Source organism: Mytilus californianus, unplaced genomic scaffold (assembly GCF_021869535.1).
Source record: "Mytilus californianus isolate M0D057914Y unplaced genomic scaffold, xbMytCali1.0.p SCAF_1, whole genome shotgun sequence".
Lineage (NCBI taxonomy): Eukaryota > Metazoa > Mollusca > Bivalvia > Mytilida > Mytilidae > Mytilus > Mytilus californianus.
Genome location: NW_026262581.1, coordinates 41,630,165 through 41,655,616, shown reverse-complemented (window position 1 = coordinate 41,655,616; position 25,452 = coordinate 41,630,165). Strand labels below are relative to the sequence as shown.

General features: G+C 31.3%; 1 protein-coding gene across 3 annotated transcripts in view; it reads right to left on the bottom strand.

The window, feature by feature from the left end:
• LOC127701676 (histone deacetylase 6-like) overlaps nucleotides 1-14,364 on the bottom strand; it is a 178,548-nt gene extending 164,184 nt beyond the window's left edge. For 2 of the 3 annotated variants that reach the window (XM_052205676.1, XM_052205685.1), the window contains exons 1-4: nucleotides 14,176-14,364; nucleotides 4,605-4,691; nucleotides 1,530-1,718; nucleotides 1,074-1,108 (exon numbers count right to left, since the gene is read on the bottom strand). In XM_052205676.1, coding sequence (XP_052061636.1) covers nucleotides 1,074-1,108; nucleotides 1,530-1,718; nucleotides 4,605-4,679 — 299 coding nt within the window. In that variant the 5' untranslated portion in view covers nucleotides 4,680-4,691; nucleotides 14,176-14,364. The remainder of the gene's footprint in view (nucleotides 1-1,073; nucleotides 1,109-1,529; nucleotides 1,719-4,604; nucleotides 4,692-14,175) is intronic. The other variant, XM_052205693.1, reaches the window with a different exon arrangement.
• Nucleotides 14,365-25,452: the final 11,088 nt, after the last annotated feature.

Here is a 25,452-nt window from a genome sequence, read left to right as displayed (position 1 = left end):
TTAACCTTATCCAGTTTACTTCCTCATTCTTACCTGTGGAGAACTTTTTTTGAAGATGATTACTTTTTACGCACTAGATAATCAGATAGAGAAACAGACCTGACCGTTTATAATTGTATCAAATTTATTGTCTCATAAAATTAAAAGTTAAATTTTTTTTTTGCACCTCCACTTCTTCTGTAATCAAATGATTAAACGTGCATTTTTCTTTGAAACATTTGTTTTATAATTACTAAATATTTTTTTGACAGTTTCTAAGCTCCCAATGACATAAGGTTTTAACTGGCATTAGTTTCATTATTCTAGTTTTCAGTGTTTATAACAAGTTCAAAAATAATAAGCAATAACACAAACATTTGTTAAAACAAATTATTTCAGGGTAGTTAGAGCTAATTTCCTAATGCTTGTAGATTGAAGATTATCATAAACATTTAAAAAATGTTGAACAATTGAACAATTGAAGGATAATAACTCCTACAACGAGTCAATTGATGATTTAGGTCATGTTCATCTATTTGTAGATCTTATCAGGCTGCTTACAGCTTCTTTCTATGTAATTGCCAGAAAAAGCAAATTTGATTTGAGTTAAAATCATCATACAAGGGCAATAACTACTATAAGGAGTTGATTGACAATTTCTTTCATTTGATTACCAGTAACTTGCAGATCATATCTTGTTGAACATTTTGCTGTTAACAGTTTCTCTGTATCTATTACATTTTTCAACAAAATAGTCAAAGGGATAGTCAAAGCAGCCAAGGGATCTACTCTAACTAAATCTATGTCATTTTGGAAAACTATCTACTGAGCCTGAGGATTTAATATTATTCGTGGGATACCAATTTTCATGGATTTCATGGGTATAGTAAAGCGCAAATTTTTTAATGTTCAACACGGTACACATTATCTATAGGTTTGTAGGCAGACTTTGGCAAAACAATGAAATCCAATTTCCACAAAAATACAATTTTTCTTCAAGCCATGAAATTTGGTACTAACTAAAAAAAATATCTCCCCAGTATTTCAACAATTAATAGTTTAACAGAGAAGTTACATAACTCCAATAAACTTACCCAAGTACTTTCTCTGGTTTCTGTAGTGATATGGACTGAAAACAAAAAGGGTATGTTAGTTAAATCAACTTCAAATCTATTTTACAAAACTCTTATTAAAATGTTAAAATTCAACCCTATAATTTACATTGCACAGCACTTTCAAGAGATATGCAATGTTTATTAATATACTGGATCTTTGTAACAAATATGGTTTATCTTCTCCTCATGGAGAACATGTGGTAAAGATAAGACTAAAGCATGAATCCATTTTACATCCTATATGATGTGCTACTGACATATTTCAACTTCACATTTTATAAGACAGAAGAGCTTGATAAGATGCCTCATGGTCTTCTGTCTGCATAAGCCTGTTGTCATAGACGTCCTTTTTATGGTTCAGTGATTAATTTTAAAAGTGGTATATAGACAAGACTGCTGACTTTATCCCTCCAAAACTTTGTACTACAAACTTACCATTGCTGAGAGAGTTCTGATATAATAATCTTCCTCATCAGGTGAATCACTTTCAGCCATACTCTTTTCTTCTCTTTTTGTCTTTCTTTCTTCTCTATTTTGAGCAAGTTCTTCTCTTCCTTTTCTCTTTATTTCCTCTAATAATTCTTTATGTGACTTCCTTTTCTGTAATAGTTCTTTAACTTTTGTCTATTTAATATTACATATAAAGGTACATAAGGCATTGTGGTAATTATATTTACTTCAATAAAACAACAAAAAAGGAATTGAAAGAATAAAGAAAAATTTTGCTTATTATGGTATAGAATTAAGTGCTTGTTAGTCAAATCCAATGAAAGCATTCAAAATACATGTTGTTTTCCTATACAAACAAGATATATTTCATTAAGTTCAATACACATATGACTAGTTAGTAAAATACATGTCAATGTATGTACAAACATGTGTCCATATTTTGATCAATGAATTCTATGATATGTCGTGGTCCAAACAAATTTCCTAAAAAAGATTAGTATTTTCTAGCAATGGTCCTATTTAGTTCTATTATATTGATTGTTAGTTATATTTCAAATTTTAAAGAAGCATTTGTGTTTGGACTTTATTTTAGATATTAATTATATGACTTGTAAAGGAGCAAGTGCCTACAAGACAATTTTTCATACAATAAATTTTTTCAGGGACCCTATTTCCAATGAAAAAAATTATCATGTAAAAAGTAGTTAATACGAGTAAATTGTATGGGTAGGACACTCAACGGCAAACGTTTTTTATAATTCATCCTTGATAATATAGATTATTATTATTGATATAAGTCATGGTTGCAAAGGCTTTATCAAACTCCTAATCTGTATTATGTCATGTTACATGAAAAACATCTTTTATAGGTATGACGTCTTCACACTAAATCTGTAGGATGTGTACTGATTAATACTTTAGTCTGGGAGAACATTATTTATTTGTTAGTTTGTATGGACTTTGAACTAGATTTCAGTACCTATGATTACTTTTAGATCCGTACTGTGTGTCTTAGTCTATAGGGGGCCTCAGAGGCGGAGTGGTCTAAGTAGTCCAACTACTGTATCACTAGCCAGTCAACACTGAGGTTGTGAGTTCGAATCCCGCACAGGGCAGGTTCACTCGACTCCAGTCTTAATTGACTAGGATTGTCAGTTTTCCTACCGAAGGTTGGTGGTTCTCTCCAGGCACTCCGGCTTCCTCCACCAATAAAAACTGACCGCCATGAAATAGCACAATAGTGTTAAAAGTGGTGTTAAACACCAATCAATCTTTAGTCTATATGTTTGTTGTTTTTTTGTGTTGGTACCGATCTGATGAGTCAAGCCATTTCAAACTGATTTTTACAGTTTGTTCTTACATGTATGTTTTGCTATTACACCACTGTCCAATGTTAGGAGAGGGTTGAGAACTCACAAACATGTTTAACCCTGCCATATACCATATGTGCCTCTCCCAAGTCAGGAGCCTGTTTTTCAGTGGTTGTCAATGGTTGCTGTCTGTCATATTTGTGTTCCGTTTATTGTTTTTATAAATCAGGCTGTCAGTATTCCAGTTTGAATTGTTTCACATTTTGTCAAATTTAAGCCTTATATTGCTGGCTAAACGGAATGGGTTTTTCTCATTGTTGAAGGCTGTACAGTGATCTATAGTTCCTTATGCTTCATTTGGACTCTGTTGGATAGTTGTCTCATTGCCAACATACTATTTTTTCAAAATTCTTCAAGAATTGTGGATGTGAGAATGTTTACATGGCAATTTTATAATTATTTTTGTTTCATAAATTCTGAGGGGCATTCAATTAACTCCAAAACTTTTTTTCATTGACACTGATGGTGAGTTCAGTCAAGATATTGTTGACATAATCTTTCCTGCATGAATTAGATAAAATATTATGTCATGAACTGTAAGAGTGATCGTTAATAATTTTTTAATTCAATTAATATTACAGCAAGACAATAACATATTAACAATCAGTGCTACTTTATCCAACCATGTGTATTCAAAGCAATTCTATAGCAATATATTTATTGATCTGGCGTAAAATGACTCAAATACCCCTATTGTTATTTTATTCAATCTGCATTCTGATCTTCTGTATATAATTTCTTATCCTCTATTTAATGTTTTTTCTTTTCAATTCTATAACTTGTTCAAGCCTATACAATATTAGCCACACAGTGACACCAACAGGAGAACAATCAAGAACTATCTTTTGTTAAGTTATGTAAATTCAAAATGGTGTGTAAACATGGTAAATGGTATAAACTAATATTATCGTGATGCTAGGCAATAAAATCTTTTAAAAATCTGTTACAGCTCACAAAGAAATATTTCACATAATTTCCATTGGGGCATAAGGCCCTATACTAGAACACAGTTATTTCAAAACACGTTTCTTTTAGACAAAAAATCTAAATCAGTCCAACTTTCAAAATAATTTGCAGAGAGAATACAAAATATCTGCCATTAACATCATATTTTCTAAAAACATAAACACTAAAATATAAACATAGATAACGCTTGTCTTGTGCTGATGTCACTTGGGACAGGCACATTAACATGTGAAGAATTTTTTAGTACTCAGCCTGGTCTTTTTTTTACATTAATGAATAACACAAATACTGGACAGTACAACAGACCACACCAACCAACAATTGACCACTCAGCCCAAATAGAGGCATAAAGTTAAAAAATAACAAAGTATAACAAACTGCTCATTGTTGAAGGCTGTACGGTGACATATAGTTGTTAATTTCTGTGTCATTTGGTCTCTTGTGGAGAGTTGTCTCATTGGCAATCATACCACATCTTCTTTTTATATGTCTAGATAGCCTGACTAGGTAAAGGCATGAAATGGTTTTGGTATGACCAGTTTTATATGCACATGAATATCCCCCCCTTTTTCCTTTTGCCTATAGCTATCTTGATCAAAAACTCCACAGTTCAGCTACCAATAGGTTGACCACTAAACGTGAACAAGGAAAGAAATGACTGTGTATAGGTATTTCAGCAAATACAAAGCTGCACAAAAGAATTATTTATACATAACATACTTACTTCCTCTTCTGAAAGATGTTCATCCTTTAAATTACTTTCTTCATCACGATCAAAGTTTGTCGGAACTGCTGCCATTGTCCATTTGTTCTACAGAAAAACAAATTCTTACATTTTGAAATTTATTAGGTTTAATGTGTAAGTAATACAAACTTCCTTTTTGAACGAGCTTTACATACCTATAGAAATTGAAACTTGTAAAAAGATCTCTCCATTAAGTATGAAACTTATCTTATGGTAATAGGTGACATTTTATTCCAGGTGCAAACTATGTAGGATTCTTTATGACATTGATCTTATACTGTAAATTCATAAATTATTTTGAGGATTTTATTAATGCAAATAATATGACTACATGTAGGTGAGTATTGCAATAATAAGAACTCCCATTCTGATATTTTATACATACATGTATATCTATATGTAGATTTTCCTGAAAGCTCAATAATTAGTCTCGCATTTTGGTCCATTCTTCATAAATTGCAATGATAAATGCAAGCAATTATTTCTGAATTTACAGTACTTGTGATTGTCAATAAATAACTTACTCCAACTATTTGAATTTCTTGTCAATTTTGAGAAGGAATAAACTAAAAACACAAATAAAGGTTTAAAGAAGCTTGTATGACTCTCTTGGCTTCAATGTATTACTCAACAAAACAAAACCCCTAGTGATCATGAGCTGGATTCAACATAATCATGATCAAAACTGCACCCACAGAACAAACTGAGCAACAAAATAATCCTTAAGAGGCTTAGTACAATCCATCAAACCATCCCTATGATCCAGGGACCGCGATTTTTTATTTCATTTGGTGACAAAATACAACTGCTGGCGATATTTCTGGCGCCAACATTTTCCCGTCAAAATTTTCATATTTGACTGTAACGGTAATCGTATAATTATAAAAGTAATAAAAATAATAGTATCTATTCATAGAAAAAGTGTAAACCAAATTTAATGGTGATTTGGATTATAAAACATAATTCCAAAAGGGCATTTTGAATATAAATATATATATAGTGGATTCATTTTTTTTTTTTTTTGGATTAAGGAAATTTTATTTTCATGAATTTTTTATTCTGTGGTCTTGCCAAAGTCTGCATACAAGCCTTTACAGAATTTGCACTTTGTTGAATTTAAAAAATTTGTGGTTCAACATCACCCACAAAATCTACAAAAATTGGTATCCTATGAATAATATTGAATCCACAGTATATATATATATATATATATTTATTACATTGGTAGCATTGAATTACATTGATTTCCCAGTCAAATAAAAACCGATAATTTCACATGTGAAATATACGTGGTTATTTCACTCTCTGACGTCATACAACAATAGGCGTTGTCAAGACGTTGATAACGTCCGATCAAAACAAATTGTGAATGCGTAGAAAAAAGATATAGTTCCTTACATTTTCTACATTAATTTCATTAAAAAAAGCCATTTGCCAATGTAATAAAAAGAATAACTAATCAAAGAATTCAAATATCGAAAAATATTCAACTCATGACCGAACAACACTGATATGCGCATTCGTGAATTAATGTGTTGTTCAGTCACTCATTGAATATTTTTCTCTATTTGAATTCTTCCATTAGTTATTCTATAAATATTCCATAAGATTGTAGCAATGGAGGAGGATTTGGGGAGTGATAAGACATGTTAATTTGTCCCTGAAATGTTTATTAAGACTCTCTAATATATCAAAACTCTGTGACTTGATTATAAGTATTTCCATCCATCTATTGTAGTTTAATCAAAATTCTGATCTAATTGCAATTTGTTTTATCAAATATATGAAACGGCTAAACCGGTCAGAAATTTTAACCAACTGCTGAAAAGAAACACAGTTATTGAAGTCATCAAAGTGCAAGTGATAAAATACAATCCAATAAGATTTGAATTCACTTCATTGCTGTTATTAAAGTGCTGCTAAAAATATATATGCATATTGTTATTGTAAAGAGTCATTTCAAAGGTGAGAGGTAGTAATTTTTAATTGCTATATAAATGTCAAAACCAGGGTTCCAGACAAGAGAAAGTCAATAATGAATAATTTATACTTTTGCAAACAGTTAATTTATAAAAATGACCATATAATTGATATTCATGTCAACACTGAAGTGCTGACTACTGGGCTGGTGATACACTCGGGGACGAAACGTCCACAAGCAGTGGCATTGACCCAGTGGAAAACTGATTATGTGCGTGAATTTTCTAAGTCTGAGGAACATAACTCTGCAAAAAAATCATTTGAACCATACAAACTTCAAATTCGATCTATAACTTGTTATGGTCAAACAATTAACCAAATATAAAAAAAATATCTTTTAGCATGATGAAAAAAAATGCTGAAAACTGATTACTTGCCTGAATTTTCTAATTCCAAGGACCATAACTCTGCACAAAATCATCACACCAGAACAAAAATTCAAACTTGATCTGTAACTTGTCATGGTTAAACTTTATTCTAAATATCTAATCAATATCTTCAAGCATGACAAAAAAAAGTGCAGAAAACTTATTACTTGCGTAAATTTTCAAAGTCCAAGGACAATAACTCTGCACAAAATCATAAGACCGCAACAAAATTCAAAATTAATCTGTAACTGGTCATGATAAAACTATATACCAAATATCAAAACATCATCTTCAAGCACGAAGAAAAAAAGTGTGGAAAACTGATTTACCTGACTGAGGGATGGACAGACAGACCAAGTGCAAACCTATAGTCCCCTTCAACTTCGTCAGTATGGGACTAATAACAGAAAATTAGAATATATATATATATAAATACATTTACCTGTCAAATTAATATATGAGCTTTCTCAGCATTCAGCCATATTCTACTTAAAGTAGGGGTTTCTGTGGGTAAAAAATAGACAACAGCCACTTCAGTATCTATTCTTGATTACCCGGTAAGTATTAAAATTGTTTTATTCTCCCAGTGTTTTAATTGAACAGAGAGCAAGTAACGTTCTAAAATAACATATTCCCAAGCCCTATGATTCAAGGTGGCACAACAACTTTCTCTGGTGGAGTTTCGAAAATACCAAAAATACAGAAAGCTGAAAATGACAAAACCAAAAAAGTAAAAATGTAAGAAAGAGGAACATGACATTCATTAAATCCCAGAAATACTTTAAGGGTTACTGGTATCGGAGATGGTGTATATTAGATAATTTGTATACAAATACTGTACAGGACAGACAAATAGGTTCTCTAAAATTAGACAACAAAAAATAAACAGAAAACTACAAAATTTTATGTTATGATTTAAACATAAATATTTTGCTTAGAGTTTGCTCTAAGGTCACTGGTGAACTGGTGTGGTTCAAGTGGCTTGATACAGCACTTTTGGTAAACCACAACATTTGATTCTTGTTTTAGTTGCATTTACCTGATTTTAAGTCCATAAAATGGCAGTTTAAAATTTCTTAAGAAAGTACAGACTTTGGACAAGTAGTCATCTCTTTCAGTCAAGTAATATATCATGGTTACTTGCCAGAAGGGCAAATTGTTAAAAAAAAAGTTAATGTTGAACCCTGCAAACTAAGTTTTTGTACTATTTTCTTTAAAAGGTCTTCTATATTTATAAGAATTAGACATCAGTTTAAATTTAAACATGTTACATTCAGTAAATATATATTTGAAGTTATAATATGTGTGTTAATAAGTTTCCAGGGGGAGACAATCTAATATCTATTCCTCATATTGATTGGAATCAGTGTCTTATTTTAGTTATCTCCCTTTAAAACTTCACAGAAATATATTACAAGTAGCAATTTAATTTACTGACAGCGTTAAAGCATGTATAGAAAAACATCATTTAGAAGAGATGATTCAAAAACTTAAATGGGACATTTTTTTTTAGCATTTCAAAAATATCATTGCAGTCATGAAGTGGAATTAAATTCTAGTAGGATTGTAATTAAGCTTTATTTTAACACCTTGCACTATGATGACTTGACTGTTTTTTTACAGAGCTCAGTTGGTTAAAATTTTGTTGACCAGTAGAACAGTTTGATAAAACAAATTGCAATTTGTTCACAATTTTGAATAAACTGCAATAGTTGGAGAGCAACACTTACAATCAAGGCACAGTATTTTTATCAATAAGTACACAAATGATGTATGGTTACATTATTGTGGAAATGCCCCCATGACATCACACACATGTAGTTTCTGATAAAAGTATCTAAAAAAGAAGACCTAATTATAAATGGTTTGATTCTGATTTAGGTGTAAAGAAGAAAACTCTAGTATCAAAAGGTCAATTATTGTCAAAATTCCGTTTGATCCTATCATCAGAGGTTCATATTATAAATGCTACAGAGAATATAATAAATTGCCTAAACATAAAATGTGCATATTTAAACAGTCTTTCCTAAATAGTCTTGATAATTTAAAAGATTCTGATCCAAAACAATACTTGAAACTCATTAATTCTTTGAAATAGTCTACAGATGATAGTAAAGAAAAATCAGTAGAACCAGAAACCTGGTTTAATCATTTTTCATGTTTTGAATACATCTCCTTCAATGAGTCAGACAAGAATTAAAGAAATTAATTCTAAAATAGATTATATGGATAAAAATAAAACCTTCTTTGATTTAGATTATAGATTCTCTGCTAAGGAAATAATTGAATCAATATATCTAAACTCAAATGTGGAAAAGCCTCCGTCTGGATGGTATACCTAATGAGATGCTAAAGGCAGGAAGTTTAGTTCTAAATGCCTTAATTCAGAAACTTTTAAACCATGTATTTTCATCCGGCATATATCCGATGCAGTGGTCATCAGTTTATTTATCTGCTGTTTTTAAGTCTGGTGATCCAAGTAAAACAGATAATTATCGTGGCATTGCCATTTATTCTTGTAAATTATTTAAATCTGTTTTGAATAACAGACTTGATCTTATTTTGATAAAAGAATCATTGATTAATCCATGTCAAATTGGATTTTCAAAAAAATGTAGACCATCTGATTATGTTTTTGTTTTAAAAACCATTATTGATAAATATATTAGTAAAAAGGGGGTAAACTATTTGCCTGTTTTGTAGATTTTAAACAGGCTTTTGATAAAGTGATTCATGAAGGTATCAGATATAAGCTATTAACAAATAATATTACTGGAAAGTTTTATTCTATCATTAAAGATATGTATAATAAAAGTGACCTATGTGTTAAAATTGATAATGAAATGACCCCGTGTTTTAAATCATTTATAGGGGTTAGACAAGGTGATGTTTTAAGCCCAAATATTTTCAAAATATTTATCAATGATCTACCTGACAAGTTTTTTTTTTCATGTCCTGATCCAGTAAATATTAATAATCGTAGAGTAGATTGTCTTATGTATGTTGATGATGTAGGGATTTTTTCAGAAACACAGAAAGGCTTGCAAAAGAGAATTTATATGTTACATGAATATTGTTTAGAATGGTGAATGAAATTTACATTTCATTTGTATCTCATAGAATTTTTATTTTGTTATGCTTCATTCTTTATATTTATTAAGATACTTCTTAGTAGTTCTTTAATTCAGAGTTTATTTGCCAAAATCATAGTAATATTAGCTTAAATTCAAACCAGGTTATTTTTGATGAATTTTTAGATAATGTAATTACAATAGATGAGGTTTATAATGTTTTAAAGGAGTAGGTCCGGTAAGGGCCGATTTTGGCCTCAAAATTCAAGTTCATCTGATGAAAGATTTTGGACACGTTTTAAACACCTAAGTGTCTACTTCAGTCGATTCAATTAGTTTATGTGAAAGATTTGAACTGATTTAGTCATTAAAGACGCTCAAATTCAAGCTTAAATATGAAAAATCTATCAGATATGACATAATATGTCACTTTTTAGATGGTTTTTGTCAAAAATGAAAGTGGCCGCATCCGTGTTCATTCTCTACCTTTATATATGTTATGTATTATCATCAAATACAACTTGCATTTAAGTATTAAGAATGAACACAAATGCCGCCACTTCCATTTCAGACGGAAACCATCTAAAAATTAACCAAAATGCTAAAATTGCGAAGATTTCAGTAATTTAGCATGACTTAATGATGCTAGTACCCGATACATGTGCATTGTATTGTCAAATACAACCCATATTTATGTAACAGAAGTATTCTTCTTTCCAATAAGTAGCTAAAAATTTACATTTTAGCAATTTTGTAAAACTGCTATATTTTGGGGCAAAAAAGGGGTCTTACTGGGCCTACTCCTTTGTCTAATAAACTGCTTCGCTGAGCGCAGCTAGATACGCCCGCAGAGGTCCAACCCTGAACAGTTGGGGCAAAAATGGACACAATATTCAAGCTTGATTCAGGTCTGAATTTGGATTGTAATTAAATATTTGACATATTATAGGTTTCTGAATAAATGTAGTCAAAGAACTTGAAATTGGTTATATGAATTGAATTTATATTCAATTAAAGATTTCTTGCTGTTGTGCAATACTTAGTAAATCTGTTGTCAGACTATAAACAAATAAAGTTCAATAAATTCTCAATGTCATATTAGAAATTTATCAAAATAAAAAGGGAGCTTACATCAATAGATATAAACAATTCACCAACGTTTCATGAGAATTGGTGACAGCATTTTTGAGTTATTGTCCGAAAACTGGAAAATTCCCCCTTTTTTTATGAATAAAACCCCATAACTCGGAAACGTAAAATCTAAAATTTATAAAAATCGAAAGCGAGCTCATGTCAATAGATATAAACAATTCACCACAATTTCTTGCAAGTTGGTGAAAGCATTCTTGACTTATTGTCCGAAAACTGGAAAATCCCCCTTTTTTTAATGAATAAAACCCCACAACTCGGAAACGTAAAATCTAAATTTTATAAAAAACGAAAGGGAGCTCACGTCAATAGATATAAACAATTCACCAAAGTTTTATGCAAATTGGTTAAAGCATTTTTGAGTTAATGTCCGACATGTTGACGACGGACAGACGGACGGACAGACGGACGGACGGACAGATGGACAACGGTATGCCATAATACGTCCCGTAAACGGGCGTATAAAAATGGAAAATCACCTGGGATAGATGATATTCAAGTTGAATTGTTTAAAAATAATACTGCTTTGAATGCATTGACACGTATTTTTAATATTTGTTATGATTCTGGAAAAATTCCATCTTCGTGGAGTAAGGGTATGATAACGCCAATTCCAAAGTCATCCACTTCTGACCCACATGATCCTATGTCATACAGGGGAATAACTTTAGCCCCGTCATCTTATAAACTTTATTGTGGAGTACTTAATGCTAGACTTACAAGTAAGCTTGATGATTTAGATTGTTTAAATGATTAACAGAATAGTTTTAGAAACGACCGTAGCACTATTGACTATTTTTAAACATTAACAACTATAATTGAAAGCAGAAAATTAAAAAAGCTTTCAACTTTTTGTGCATTTATAGACTTTAAAAAGGCCTATGACTGGGTTAATAGAGGCTTATTGTTCACCAAACTTGAGTCATTGGGTATAAGTTCCAAAATGTTAAAAGCATTACATGCTATTTATAATAATGTACAGTCATGAGTTAAAATAAATGGCCATCTGACAGAATGGTTCAATGTAAAGTCAGGATTAAAGCAAGGATGCATTTTATCACCTCTTTTGTTCCATATTTTTATTAATGATCTTATTGATGAAGTCAAGAGGTTAAATGTTGGCATAAAACTTGATGATGATATTATTTCTGTACTTGTATATGCAGATGACATTGTATTTATGTGTGATAATGAAAAAGACTTACAAAAAATATTAGACATTTTAAGTCAGTGGTGTAACACTAATGATCTTGTGGTAAATTTAAGCAAGTCAAAGATTGTTCATTTTAGACCCCAGTCAGTACAAAGAATTAAGTTTCAATTTATGTTTAATGATCATAGCATAGATATTGTAGAAAAATATACATATCTGGGACTAGTGTTAAATGAATATTTGAATTATATAGATATGGCAAAAGCTGTTGCTAAGTCTGCCAGTAGGGCATTAGGTTTGTTAATTGCCAAAAGTAAAGCTAATGGTGGTTTTGAGTTTTCAATTTTTACAAAACTTTTTGATACACTGGTTATGTCAGTAATTGAATATGGTGCCTCAATATGGGGAGCTAGGGAATTTACATGTATTAATGCAATTAAAAATAGACCCATGCAATTTTTATGGGTGTTGGAAAATATACCCCAAATTTATCTTTATATGGAGATACGGGCTGGATGCCATGTATAATCAAACAATGGTCATGTACTTATTTTTAGAAATTGGTCAAGATTTTTGGAAATGAGTAATACCAGACTTAATAAAAAAAGTGTTCTTATGGGCAAATAGAATACATTGTATGTAACAGTAAAATTAAAAACTGGAATTTCAGAGTTCATAGTAAATTTAGAGAACTCTAATATTGAAAATTTTTGTAATATAAACTGTACTTTTAATAAAAATGATATTAAAAATATTGAGAATAATGTTTTTGATATGTACAAGAGAAAATGGTGTAATGATTTAAACACAAATGATCGCAGTAAACTGCGTACCTATAGGTTGTTTAAACAAGAATATCATAAAGAAAATTATTTAAGTGTTCATATGGAAAATATAAAAGCGCCTTTGCTAAATTTCGATGTGGTGTGGCGCCAATTAGAATTGAAACAGGCAGATATGAAGGGGTTTTATGTGAAAATAGATTTTGTTTTAATGACTCATGTATGCAACAGAAACTCATTGAAGTTGAGAAACATGTTTTACTCAAATGCCCTTTATATTCTCATGCAAGACAAGAGCTTTTTACTAGAGCAGTTTCTTTTAATTGTGGTTTTTTAGACTTTATTGATAATGAAAAATTTATATTCTTATTTACAAATGAAAATTTGTGCTTTCATTCTACCAAAATCTGCCATGATATTTTAATTCAAAGGAAGAATGTTTTATATAGATAAAGAAAAAAAGTGTTTTTTATTTTTATCGATTTGTCCATTTTTATGTAAAAGTCTCTCATAACTCTTTTGAGAGTGGCTCTCGAATGTTTTTAAGATTTTTTTGTACTTTTAATTAAAACATGCTGTAGATATTGTATTCATGTTTGTATAGTACATGTAGAGAGGTGAGACTATAATAAAATATTTGATTTGATTTGATTTGTCAGTTATAATCTATGATCACATGGTATTGCATTTGTATTATAATCTTGACATATGTATAAATTAATATGACTACCTGCAAAGCCTAAATAAAAGTTTTTATGTAAACAGTATTTTCTTCTGAATTAATTTATGTTAGATTGCATGTGTTGTTTGTGTGGATATTGTACATGTTGTATGAACTTTGTGATTTGTATTGATTTATCATGTTTATTTGCTCTATATAACCCCTTTAATTGGGAATAAAGAAATTTGATTGACTGGATTTGATTGTTCTAATCTAAATAATAAAGCACTGAACAGAGAAATGAATGTAGTATATATATGTCTCTAGCGTTGAAACAACAAATGGGTATATAATCCTTATCCTAAATACAGTATCAAAGTAGTTACCTTTCTTTGCTAATAAAAATTTGTATGCGATATTCTGTATGTGTAGCTGTTGACAGTGGATTGTCCGGTTTGTGAACAGGTAAATCAACGCGAGCGTCTCGCGTGTATAATTTCTCACTGGTAACTATCGTATATTATTTGTCATATTTGAGCCTGCATATTTGGAAATTCCACAATAGCATGCGGCGACGTAACAGGAGTGGGGAGAGAAACGTGGCCTCACATTTGATATGATGGTTAACCTTACTTGAGTACTTGAGTAAGGAGCACCACCACAACAAAATTTTATTACTGCCCTAATGTTCATCAGAAGGAATATATGACAAATATGTAAATTAAATATGACCGTTTCACATTTCAAAAAATTACCATGGGACAGATAAACTTTTACATTCAAAAAGTTTATTAAGTCGTAGTGTAAGCGTACTTTCATTCCGCCGTGTATTTATTCCAGGTAACTGTTTAGTGTGAAAGCATCGATCTTGATATTGTTGTTTTGTTTATATTAGACCAGTTTATTGTTTACATAAATAAATAGGTTAAAATCAAAAATAATTTTCAAGGAACCAGTTTAATTAATCTGAGTCAATCTAGTAAATAATATTGATGATGACGAAGAGGATATTTTTATAACTCAAAATACTTTATCAATGATCAGGACATTGAACTTGATATAAACCAAATTTAAAGAGCAGTTTTGTTCTTGCATAAAGTTTCAATTATAGAAGCATCCTTTGATATTGACAAAGAAGATATGATTTTAAATCATTTTAGAGCAAATACACAGAAAAACTTCGGCAATCCAATAAATATAAATATTACAATTAGTGACAATTTAAAAGCATATGATTTTATAGATTTGCATAGAAAAATTATTTAAATCTTATTCGTTAATAAGCATTATTGTGTTATCGTGTGTTCAAAATGAGTACTAATCACTTCATCAATGTATGGATCTAAAGCACTAGTGTAATTAGTCCCGGTATAAAATAACTAGTGCAATCAATTCGGTACAAAATCACTAGTGTAATCATTCCTGGTTCAAAAACACTAGTGTGAACATTCATTGGATGAAAACTCTCCACTTTTTATATAAATCAGCTATGCAAGTTTCAAATACAATAAAAACTTTTAAGCCACATTTTATATATATTTCCCCTTCAAAAAACCTTTTTTAGAACCTTATAATGACTGGTGGATGTTTTACACTGGACCCGGATAGAAAAACCTAGTGAATTTTTGTTGGTGGATAAAAATCACTGGGGATTTTCTTCCTCCGGATAAAGTACACTGGCGGAATCAAATCACTGTTACAGTAGCAGGATATGAAATGTATCGTCGATGATTGAAAGTTCGTTATTCTTGCAAGTTCGTGACATTTTTGGGATTTCCACTTTATTCGTGACGTCATGCAAAAGTATTTCTCATCGGCAACGTGCTACTTCAAAAAACTTAACCGAATATTTTTCATTGCATTTTCACTAATATCGGCTTGAAAAAGGGAAGTTGTGTATGTTCTAGTATATTATTTGTTTAAGCGTCTATTTACACTACTACTGTTTTATTCCTCTCCTAGAATTTCGTTGAATTCTTGGGAAAATCCTTTCAGCAATGTTATTGACATCTCAACAAAGCGTCATCATCTATTTTTAGGTTATGTGGCCTCTTATTCCTTTTTTTAAGGCCAAGAGTATTATTTTTTAAAGTCTGTATGTGAGCGGATTTTTTAAGATCAGAAAATGATTTGATATATTTTGATGAAAACAAAACCTGCCGAATATTGGCTGGCAAAAGTAATTTAATCCTATGCCACTGAATGCAAATTGCATGAAAAAATACTTTGATGCATTAATGACATTGTGACATCGTTATAGTTATCTTAAACGTATTTAAAGTGTTTAATTCTGGACTTTCCAGTTGACCATTGAAAGTCACGTGTAAAAATTAGAATAATCTTTGTAGGGAGAATAAAACGTGAGAATGTCCCAATTTTTCTTTTTTTTTTCGAGATATTCATTTGTTATTTGATCTCAAATTTATTCTGTAATGTTCAAATACATAATACAATAGGCCTGACCTATATATTGTTGCACATGCGCAAAAGCCACCGCCAAAGACAAAGGTCACGAACTTACAAGCATGTCTACTTATTTTTACGGAATCGGGGCACAATATGAAACATAGAAAGATTGACCATGTTTCTGAAGCTATTTTATGGCGCGGAATCAGGGTCATAAATATCGATTTTAGTATATCCTAAAATGATTTTAGAATATCCTAAAATGATTTTAGTATGTACTAAATTTCATTTTAGCATACCCTAAATTGATTTTAGCATATACTTAAATGATTTTAGTATATACTAAAATCATTTTTGGGTATCCTAAAGTCAATTCAGTATATACTAAAATGATTATAGTATATACTAAAATCATTTTAGGATACCCTAAAATCAATTTAGCATATACTGAAATATTCAGCTTATACAGAAATATTGGCGCGGAATCAAGGTCATAAATATTGATTTTAGTGTATCCTATATCCAATTAAGGGTCTTCAGCTTAGCCAATGAGAGTTGTCGTTACATGAATGAAAATGCTGACAACATTCAGTGCGGCACTTATTATTAAAATAATTTTAAAAATGTATGTTCGCGAACTTTATATCTTTTTGTTTATTTTATGCTGTTTTTAAAGTAACTAACTTTTATATACGTTAACGTTTCCTTTTAAAAGAAGCAAAACAAAAATATATTGTTTATTGTCAATGTTGATTGAATGTCTTTTTTTTTGGTAGATTCTAAATTTGAGTGTAAACAGGTTATTTCTTTTTTTTTTATTGTGATTCAATTTTTTTTAAAACGGTAATGGTTTGGTTTTTTTTGCTACGTGATCTGTCTCTTTGATAAAATTACGACGTCGCATTAACTTTCCGGCATTTAGATTTAGATGACAAAGGTACATTGCCGGCTCATCTGCATGTTCGACGAAATAATTGTCCATTAGATTGACAAAAATTCTGTCCGCAGTGAAAGAGGGTCTTCAGAAATACTGTGAAACTGTTTACTCGCGTAGTGGTATTAACCATATGTGAATTCTAAAAAACTCTAAAGAACTTCTGGATAATTTTAAATCTCGATCTTTTTCTGAAATAAGTTCTATCAAAACTTTTGATTTTCAGCCCTGTATACCACCATTCCCCATGTCAAATTGAAAAATCGTCTAAAAAAAATAATCCACAATGCTTTTCAACATAAAAATGGTAGCATGCGCTATAAATTTATTACTTTGGGATACCATACGGCATATTTTGTTAATAGTGAACAAAAAAGTAAAACATGCTTTTATATAGATTAGACCGCTGGTTTTCCCGTTTGAATGGTTTTACACTAGTAATTTTTGGGGCCCTTTATAGCTTGTTGTTCGGTGTGAGCCAAGGATCCGTGTTGAAGGCCGTACCTTGACCTATAATGGTTTACTTTTATAAACTGTTACTTGGATGGAGAGTTGTCTCAGTGGCACTCATACCACATCTTCCTATATCTATACACAGAGGAACAAGTGATCAGTATGCTGGATTTTCTTATTGACAACATATTTGTTGAATTTGATGGTAGAATTTTTCAACAAATTGTCGGCATTCCTATCCGAACGAACTGTGTGCATCTCCTAGCCGACCTCCTCTTATTTTCATATGAGTTGGAGTTCCTTCAGACACTTGTCAAAAACAAGAAGATCAAAGAAGCCAGATCATTTAATTTCACCTTCAGATATATTGATGATGTTCTTTCCATTAACTATCCAAACTTTTCTGATTGGGTTCCATTAATATATCCACCAGAACTAGAAATTAAAGAAACAACAGACACGGCTTCCTTTCAATGCCAACTTTCTTTGGATTTGACCAGACCAGGGTTCGAACCCACGACCTCCTGCACTCGACGCGAGAGCACTACCACGAGGCCAAATATGCGTTTTTCTTTGTTTTGTGTCAACTTGCTGGTAGATTTTGATTGTCTCCGAGATGAAAACAAACACAAAAAATACTACTTTTGTGTCATTGTGATTTTTTACGGACGCCTTCAAACAAATTATCAATATGTAAGTCATGTTCTTGACCTAATATTTTCAAGATTTTATGATTTATCAAGTCTAAATGAAGATGTCGTTGGTAGATGGTTGAAAATTTTCTCTTTTAAAACATTCATTTGTTGCATCAAAAAATATTTTTTCTTAAAAAAATTAAAATTGGTAGACTTTATTGAGTTCTTAAATAATCTCAGTCACCAAACATGCAGCTTTACCATTGACGAAATCAAAAGCTTTAAAACTAATATGAAAAGATTTTTTCTAGATATATGTCACACTGAACTGGTAAAATATTCAGGGGTTAAACTAAGAACTTAAATCACATTTTAGAGGAGCTTAACAAAGCACAGAATTTCATCGCACAAGAAATGAGCCATAAATGTATCAGGATATTCTCCTTATTGATTGAACTTAATTGTTGTAACTCTAGAGGTGTGGATGATGATGTTCCTAATATCGTAATTACAATCCAGCCCGCTTTTTCCATATGTGACCTACCAAATTAGACTTATTATCGGGTTGTAACTAACATGAGCAACACGACGGGTGCCACATGTGGAGCAGGATCTGCTTACCATTGCGGAGCACCTGAGATCCTCTGCCTCATTTTTAGACTTATACCTCGAATTTGACATAAGCGGTCATCTCAGTACCAGAATCTATGACAAACGAGACGATTTTAATTGTAAAATTATCAATTTTCCCCACCTTAGTAGCAATATACCAACTTCACCTGCATATGGGATATACATTTCCCGAACTCATTCGGTATTCAAGAGCTTGCACCTGCTACTCAGACTTTGTAAAACGTCACCAGTGTCTGAGCAGAAAGTTGATGAACCAAGGGTATGTCAAAGAACGTCTCGTCCTTTTTCTAAAAAAAATCATCGGAAGATACCAAGACCTTGTTGATAAATATTCAGTATCAACTTCACAAATAATACACGATGGTCTTGAAGTATAGATTCTGGTACTGAATTTGTTTATCATCTTAATAACGTGTTATAGTATTCTTTTATTTGTCTTTGTAAATTATTACTTTTACTGTTTAGTATATTTTTGGTTATATCCATTTAACGTGGCTCGGTACTTATACATCCCGTCATTGTGTTATTGTGCTATGGTAAATTTTTGTATTTTTGTCTATCGTTTTTACTAATGTGCTTTGTCTATATAGATATAAGAAGATGTGGATGAGTGCCAATGAAACAACTCTCCATCCAAGTCAAAATTTATAAAAGTAAACCATTATAGGTCACAGTACGGTCTTCAACACGGAGCCTTGGCTCACTTCGAACAGTAAGCTATAAAGGCTTTTTGTTTTTCTTTGTTGATATATTTGTTTGTTTTCATAGTGATTAAGATTATAACACAATGTTGACTGCTGTACCCCTATTTTTGACATTTTTACCTATTATGTCTGTTTGTTTTGTTCAAACATCGTTGTCAATATAATGGAATTTTATGCGACTGTCATACAAGTGAGAGGTTTAGCTAGCTATAAAACCAGGTTCAACCCACCATTTTCTACATAAGAAAATGCCTGTACCAAGTAAGGAATATGACAGTTGTTTTTCATTCGTTTGATGTGTTTGAGCTTTTGATTTTGCCATTTGATCAGGGACTTTCCGTTTTGAATTTCCTCGGAGTTCGGTATTTTTGTTATTTTACTTTTTAGAACGAAAATAATCGTGTATTCATATTGATTCATACTGATTAATTCGTCGATTTTTTTCCCCCCTTACTATGACGATATGATACATTAAGTATTAAAACAGTTTATATAGAGAAGATTATATGTCAATATAAGTATATAATTAAATGCATATGATATGGCTTTTTTTTAAATACCACACCCGTACCAACACGAGACACCTGCTCGGGGGATTAAGTTGGTTGAGGGTTGATTCGGGGCAAGACATCGAAAAAGGCAATATCATATACACTTTATAGTTATCTACAACAGACGGACGTTCTTCCTGTTAAGGCCAGTGTGATAAAACGCGTGAAAACCATGTCAGATATAGATATCATCACGGATGCTGGAATACAGAACCATGATTTAATTCTTGATTATATTACCCATATATTTCAAGTGACTACTTAATCTCAGAAGTCCATTACTTCAGTTAGTACATAATAATTATCATAACTAACATTCAACCAAATGAGCCTCTAGTAAGAACAGTTACATTTATGAGTTTTATCGATTTTCATATCTCGTTAATACATATGCGTAACGATAATTGTTAAAAATCATAAGTTAAATTTTGCATGGCATGACATCCAATTTCCTTCAAAGTTTAGTTAATCGCTTTTCTTGTTGAAGTATTCATTGATATCTTATTAGCTGTGAATAATAAGAAATGTAAGGAATTAGTCAATAAAGCAGTAACCAACGACATAAAGTATTTAAAAAACAAACACTAGCTTAGTGAACAACAAATAGTCATTACTAATAGAAAGTTGTGTCTATACAACGTATAAATCGTCCCAAGTCTATAGAAAAGAGACGGAAGATCAAAAGTGAGCATTCAAAACTCATAAGTATAAGATAAACACTATGCTAAAAATTCCAGTTAAGGCAAATGTCTTTCCAAAAGCTATTAAATTTTGTAGAAATCTTTTGAAAACCCTCAGGGGTCATCTGCTCCAAATTTGTTGTGCTGGTCTTTTAGCAGTGTTTTCCACGGGAATATATTTAAGGGGTTTAAAAGTCATCTTCAATGAAAAACAAAAAAGACTCTTTATCTGGCATTTTAACTCCCTCTTTTATACAGCCCTAACATAACTTTTCGTTTACCCTTATCTGGTTACCCTAACCACAGAAAACTAAAGAAACTATTGTGAATTTGTTATATATAGTCAACAGGTGAGTCTGCCAGAACTGTCAATGACTGAGTTAGAATATGTAGATCAAGTGATTTTATAACAGTGCAATAGATAAAATATATAAAACAGAACAAATTCAAATCGAAACGAACTAATTGAATATTGTTTTTATTGATTATAAAATTGTATTTTTTTTTAAATAAATCAAAACATAACTACGTCTATATTGATATACAATTATGGAAACGCATGGTTCTACATCCCGTCGGTACAATGTACTTACATTTTGGCATTGCACAGGGCATGCATTTCTCAGACTGGTTAAGACTTTTTACACTAAATCAGATGGATGTTTACCGATTGATATTTTCGTCTGAGAGAACATGATTTATTTATTTTCATTTGCTTTGAGCTAGCTTTCCGTAACTGAGTATACTTTAGATCAGATTGTTGTGTCTTTTGTCTTTTTAGTTGTGTTCTATTCAAAAGTTAGACAAGTCGTTGGTTACTGTCATTCATATTTTATTTTTCGTCTATTGTATTGTCATAAATCGTGTCATTTGTTTTCTCGTTTTAATTGGTTCACATTTGTCATAGCAGGGCCTTTTATAGCTGACTACACGGTATGATTTTGCTCGTTGTTGAAGGTCGTAGGGTAACATAAAATTGATTACATCTTAGAGAATTCCCGTTACCTAATTAATATACTAATAACCTACTTATTTTCGCGAAGGATTTATTGTCGTGACTTTTGCGAATAGAACGATATCACGAATATCAACTGTAGCAATTTTTTCAAACTTCTTTTATCTTATCTTACTCCATGAAAGTTTGAAATTCGCGAAATTAATCGCAGGGAAATTTATAAGGAAGGGTTTAACGCGAAAAAAAGTTTCGCAAAGTTGATTTAAAGTATTGTGTTATCATTGTACATGTATCAAATAGGCAGTTATACAATAATGTCCAGTGGAGTATTTGTGTGTCTTTATATGCAAGTGCAATGCTCTGATTTCTTTTTCTTTTTACAATCTTTTCAAAGACGATATTTTTAAAATTACATATCTTAATACTATCTTGGCCAATGAAGATTTTTTGACCTTCACGGTGTTAATTATTTGCGTTGGTATCAATTAAAAAACTTCCTACAGTATACCAGAAATGTGAAGGACCTTATGTGATTTGGTTGAGATGTAATATGGTTCGCAATTCCGAAATCCATAATAACTTTGTTGATGACAGCAATGGATAATGTCTTTAAAAAACAGTCAAATCTCTATCAGTAAAAAAAGTCGCTGTAGGTTTGAACAAAATAGAGAACGTTACAAAATACCACAGCGTTCGAAATCCAAATTAAATTTCCTTTAATACGTTTATAATAAAACGAAAGGAAGTATAAACATAAAAAGATGTGGTATGTTTGCCAATGAGACAACTATCCACCAGAGGCCAAAGGACGTAGAAGTAAGCAACAATAGGTCACCGAACGGCCTTCAACAATGAGCAAAACCCATACCGAAGCTCCGAAAAGACAAATGTGAAACAATTGAAATGAGAAAACTAACGGCATGATTTATGTACAAAGCACTAAACGAAAAGCAAATATGATATACAACAACAAACGACAACCACTGAAGTACAGGATTCCTGACACATACAGAATGTGGAAGGGTTAAGCATGTTAGCGGGCACCCAACACTCCCCAAACCTTGGACAATGGTACAACAGCAAAACACTACAACACAATTAATGAAAAACAAATATGACCAACAGCGTTATGTTTGGTCAAAACTTCAGTATATGTAATTTATGGTGTTATCCCTACAATAGTTTCTTCATCCTTTTCTACAGGCAAAAACATCTGCAAGGCATTTCATATTCATACCACAATACATCAGTTACTGTGTTGCAACCATTGACAAAGCCGGTGAGAAAATGAATAAACTCAACTACTAGATTTTGTCGTTTGATAGCTGTCTTATTGACGTATAACACACATCTTCTACAGTTTAAGTTCCGTTTGATGTACTTTTAAATCGGTAAATGCCCAGAGGAAGATTAACCGAAAATAGATGTACATAAATTTATTGTGCAAAGTAAACAAAACAAAAAACGTTTAACTTTTCAATCTTTAACTTCCCCCTCCCCCATATTGTTCATCTTTATTCATTCTAGAGACATGTCCCATCTAAACGAAGTATGATTGATTTCCAACTTACTAGTAAATTTCTTTTCTATTTTGGGACATACTTGAATATAAAGCTCATTATGTTAGATCCCAAAATAGTCACTTAAAAGGAATTAATATTTAGAAAGTCGTAATAAATTCCATTGAGAATAAAACTAATCCAAATCAGGTTTCAGCTATTTGGATATTTAGAAAAAAATACAATATTGTTTTATCTTGTTTGACTTTGAAACACTGATTTAAGATTTAAATTGAACACATAATATCATAAAGTGTTCTAAAGAATGAGAAGCACTATCTATTTCATAATTTGAAAGGACAAAGTGTATACAAAGATGTTAATTGATCAACTATGCCAGATCAGTGGCGGATTCAAAAGGGGACGAGGAACTTCCAGGCGTACATCTCCCTTTGATTTGAAAATATATAATGTTTAATCCTAAAATCGTCATACTTTTTTATGGAATTAAACCCATATGCCTTTGAAAATCCTGGATCCGTCCCTTAAGACATTAGAGTACATCTGAACTGTGCAGTGTATCTGAGGTAGTTAATCATGCAAACCTTAGCTGTGCATTATCCAGATTATAGCACAGTAAGAACAAAAAGATTTTGCCTATGTCATGTGTTTAATATGAAAAAGAAGATTTTGGTATGATGACTTATTAGATAACTTACCACCAGAGATCAAAGGACATTGATATTAATAACTATGGTTTTTTGCCCATCAAAATCCAAAAAATATTTTAGCTTTCTAAAACAATCAATGAATTTAGGTTTTATATATCTAGAGGATGCCAGACCTTAAATTTACCAGGTAAGTATGTGCTCAGAGTATAATATTTAGTTTTTGGTGGGGTTCGTGTTGCTCAGTCTTTAGTTTTCTATGTTGTGTTTTGTGTACTATTATTTGTCTGTTTGCCTTTTTCTTTTTTAGTCATGGCGTTGTCAGTTTATTTTCGACTTATGAGTTTGAATGTCCCTTTGGTATCTTTCGCCCCTCTTTTATAAGAGCCGTCTTCTAATATTTTATTTTTTAAATTATTTGTTCGTTTCAAACAAATTTAAAGTTTTTTCACGTGTATCATCTTTACAACATTTGACTATTTTGCACAGCCTCTTTCTTGAGAAAAATGCTCCATAACCAATATCTTTCATGATGATATAAACAATGTTGAGGCAATGTAAAACAAAATGTATAGTTTTAATCATGACTCTTTTGATTGTAAAGTTGGGTGAATTGTAAATGTATTTCTCGCTCGCAGCTAGTCTTAACAGAAAATAGAAAATTCAACAGAGCAATTTAAGGATTGTTAATGTTAATATCCATATAACTTATTGTTTTGTGTCGTAAAGTGCAATCGTAATAAATTATTGTATTCCAAAATGTGTTAATATATTAAATTAAAGAACAAATAAACTGAAGGTCGCCAATGCACCTTTGACCACTGTATATTCACTGTGGAACATGTAGGATGTGTTAATTGGAAGTCATTACTACTGTGTATAATAACTAAAACTCTAGATTATTTTATTTAAAAAAAGCTACTGACAAAATGCCTTTCCTGAAATATTTTCGCAACAAAATGAGAGCTTCAAAACAGAATAATGCATCTAGGAATCGGGCAGAAAGTTTGCAGCATCAAGTCATATTCAATGCTGTTGCGGAGGGATGTTTCATGCTGGCAAAAATATTGATAAATCATGGATTTGATATCAACTCGATTAGTTGTTACGGAGAATCTTTACTTACTACATTGTGTCGAACATCATCTTGCGAAAATGAAGGAAACCTGTGTTTTGCGCGTTTTTTGTTGAATGAAGGAGCGTGTGTTCTTTATAAAGACAAATTTGGAAGAACTGCATTATATTATGTTGAACGAAATGGATTACAGAAGATAGCAAAAGAAATAAAGCATGCTTTACAAATCAGTGGTATAATAAACAATAGCACACTTAATATTGGAACAAAGGAGCGTCCGTTTTCCACAAAGATTGATTCGAAAGAACTGTCTTAAATTAAGATGTACAAAAAAAATAAAACACTTGGATTAGAAACCAGTGATGTTGAACATAAATGTACTTAATGGTTGCACAATGTAGTAAAAATAATAATAACATATTAAAATTCAAAACTTTAGATGTCTTCTTACAACAATAAGGTAAATTTGA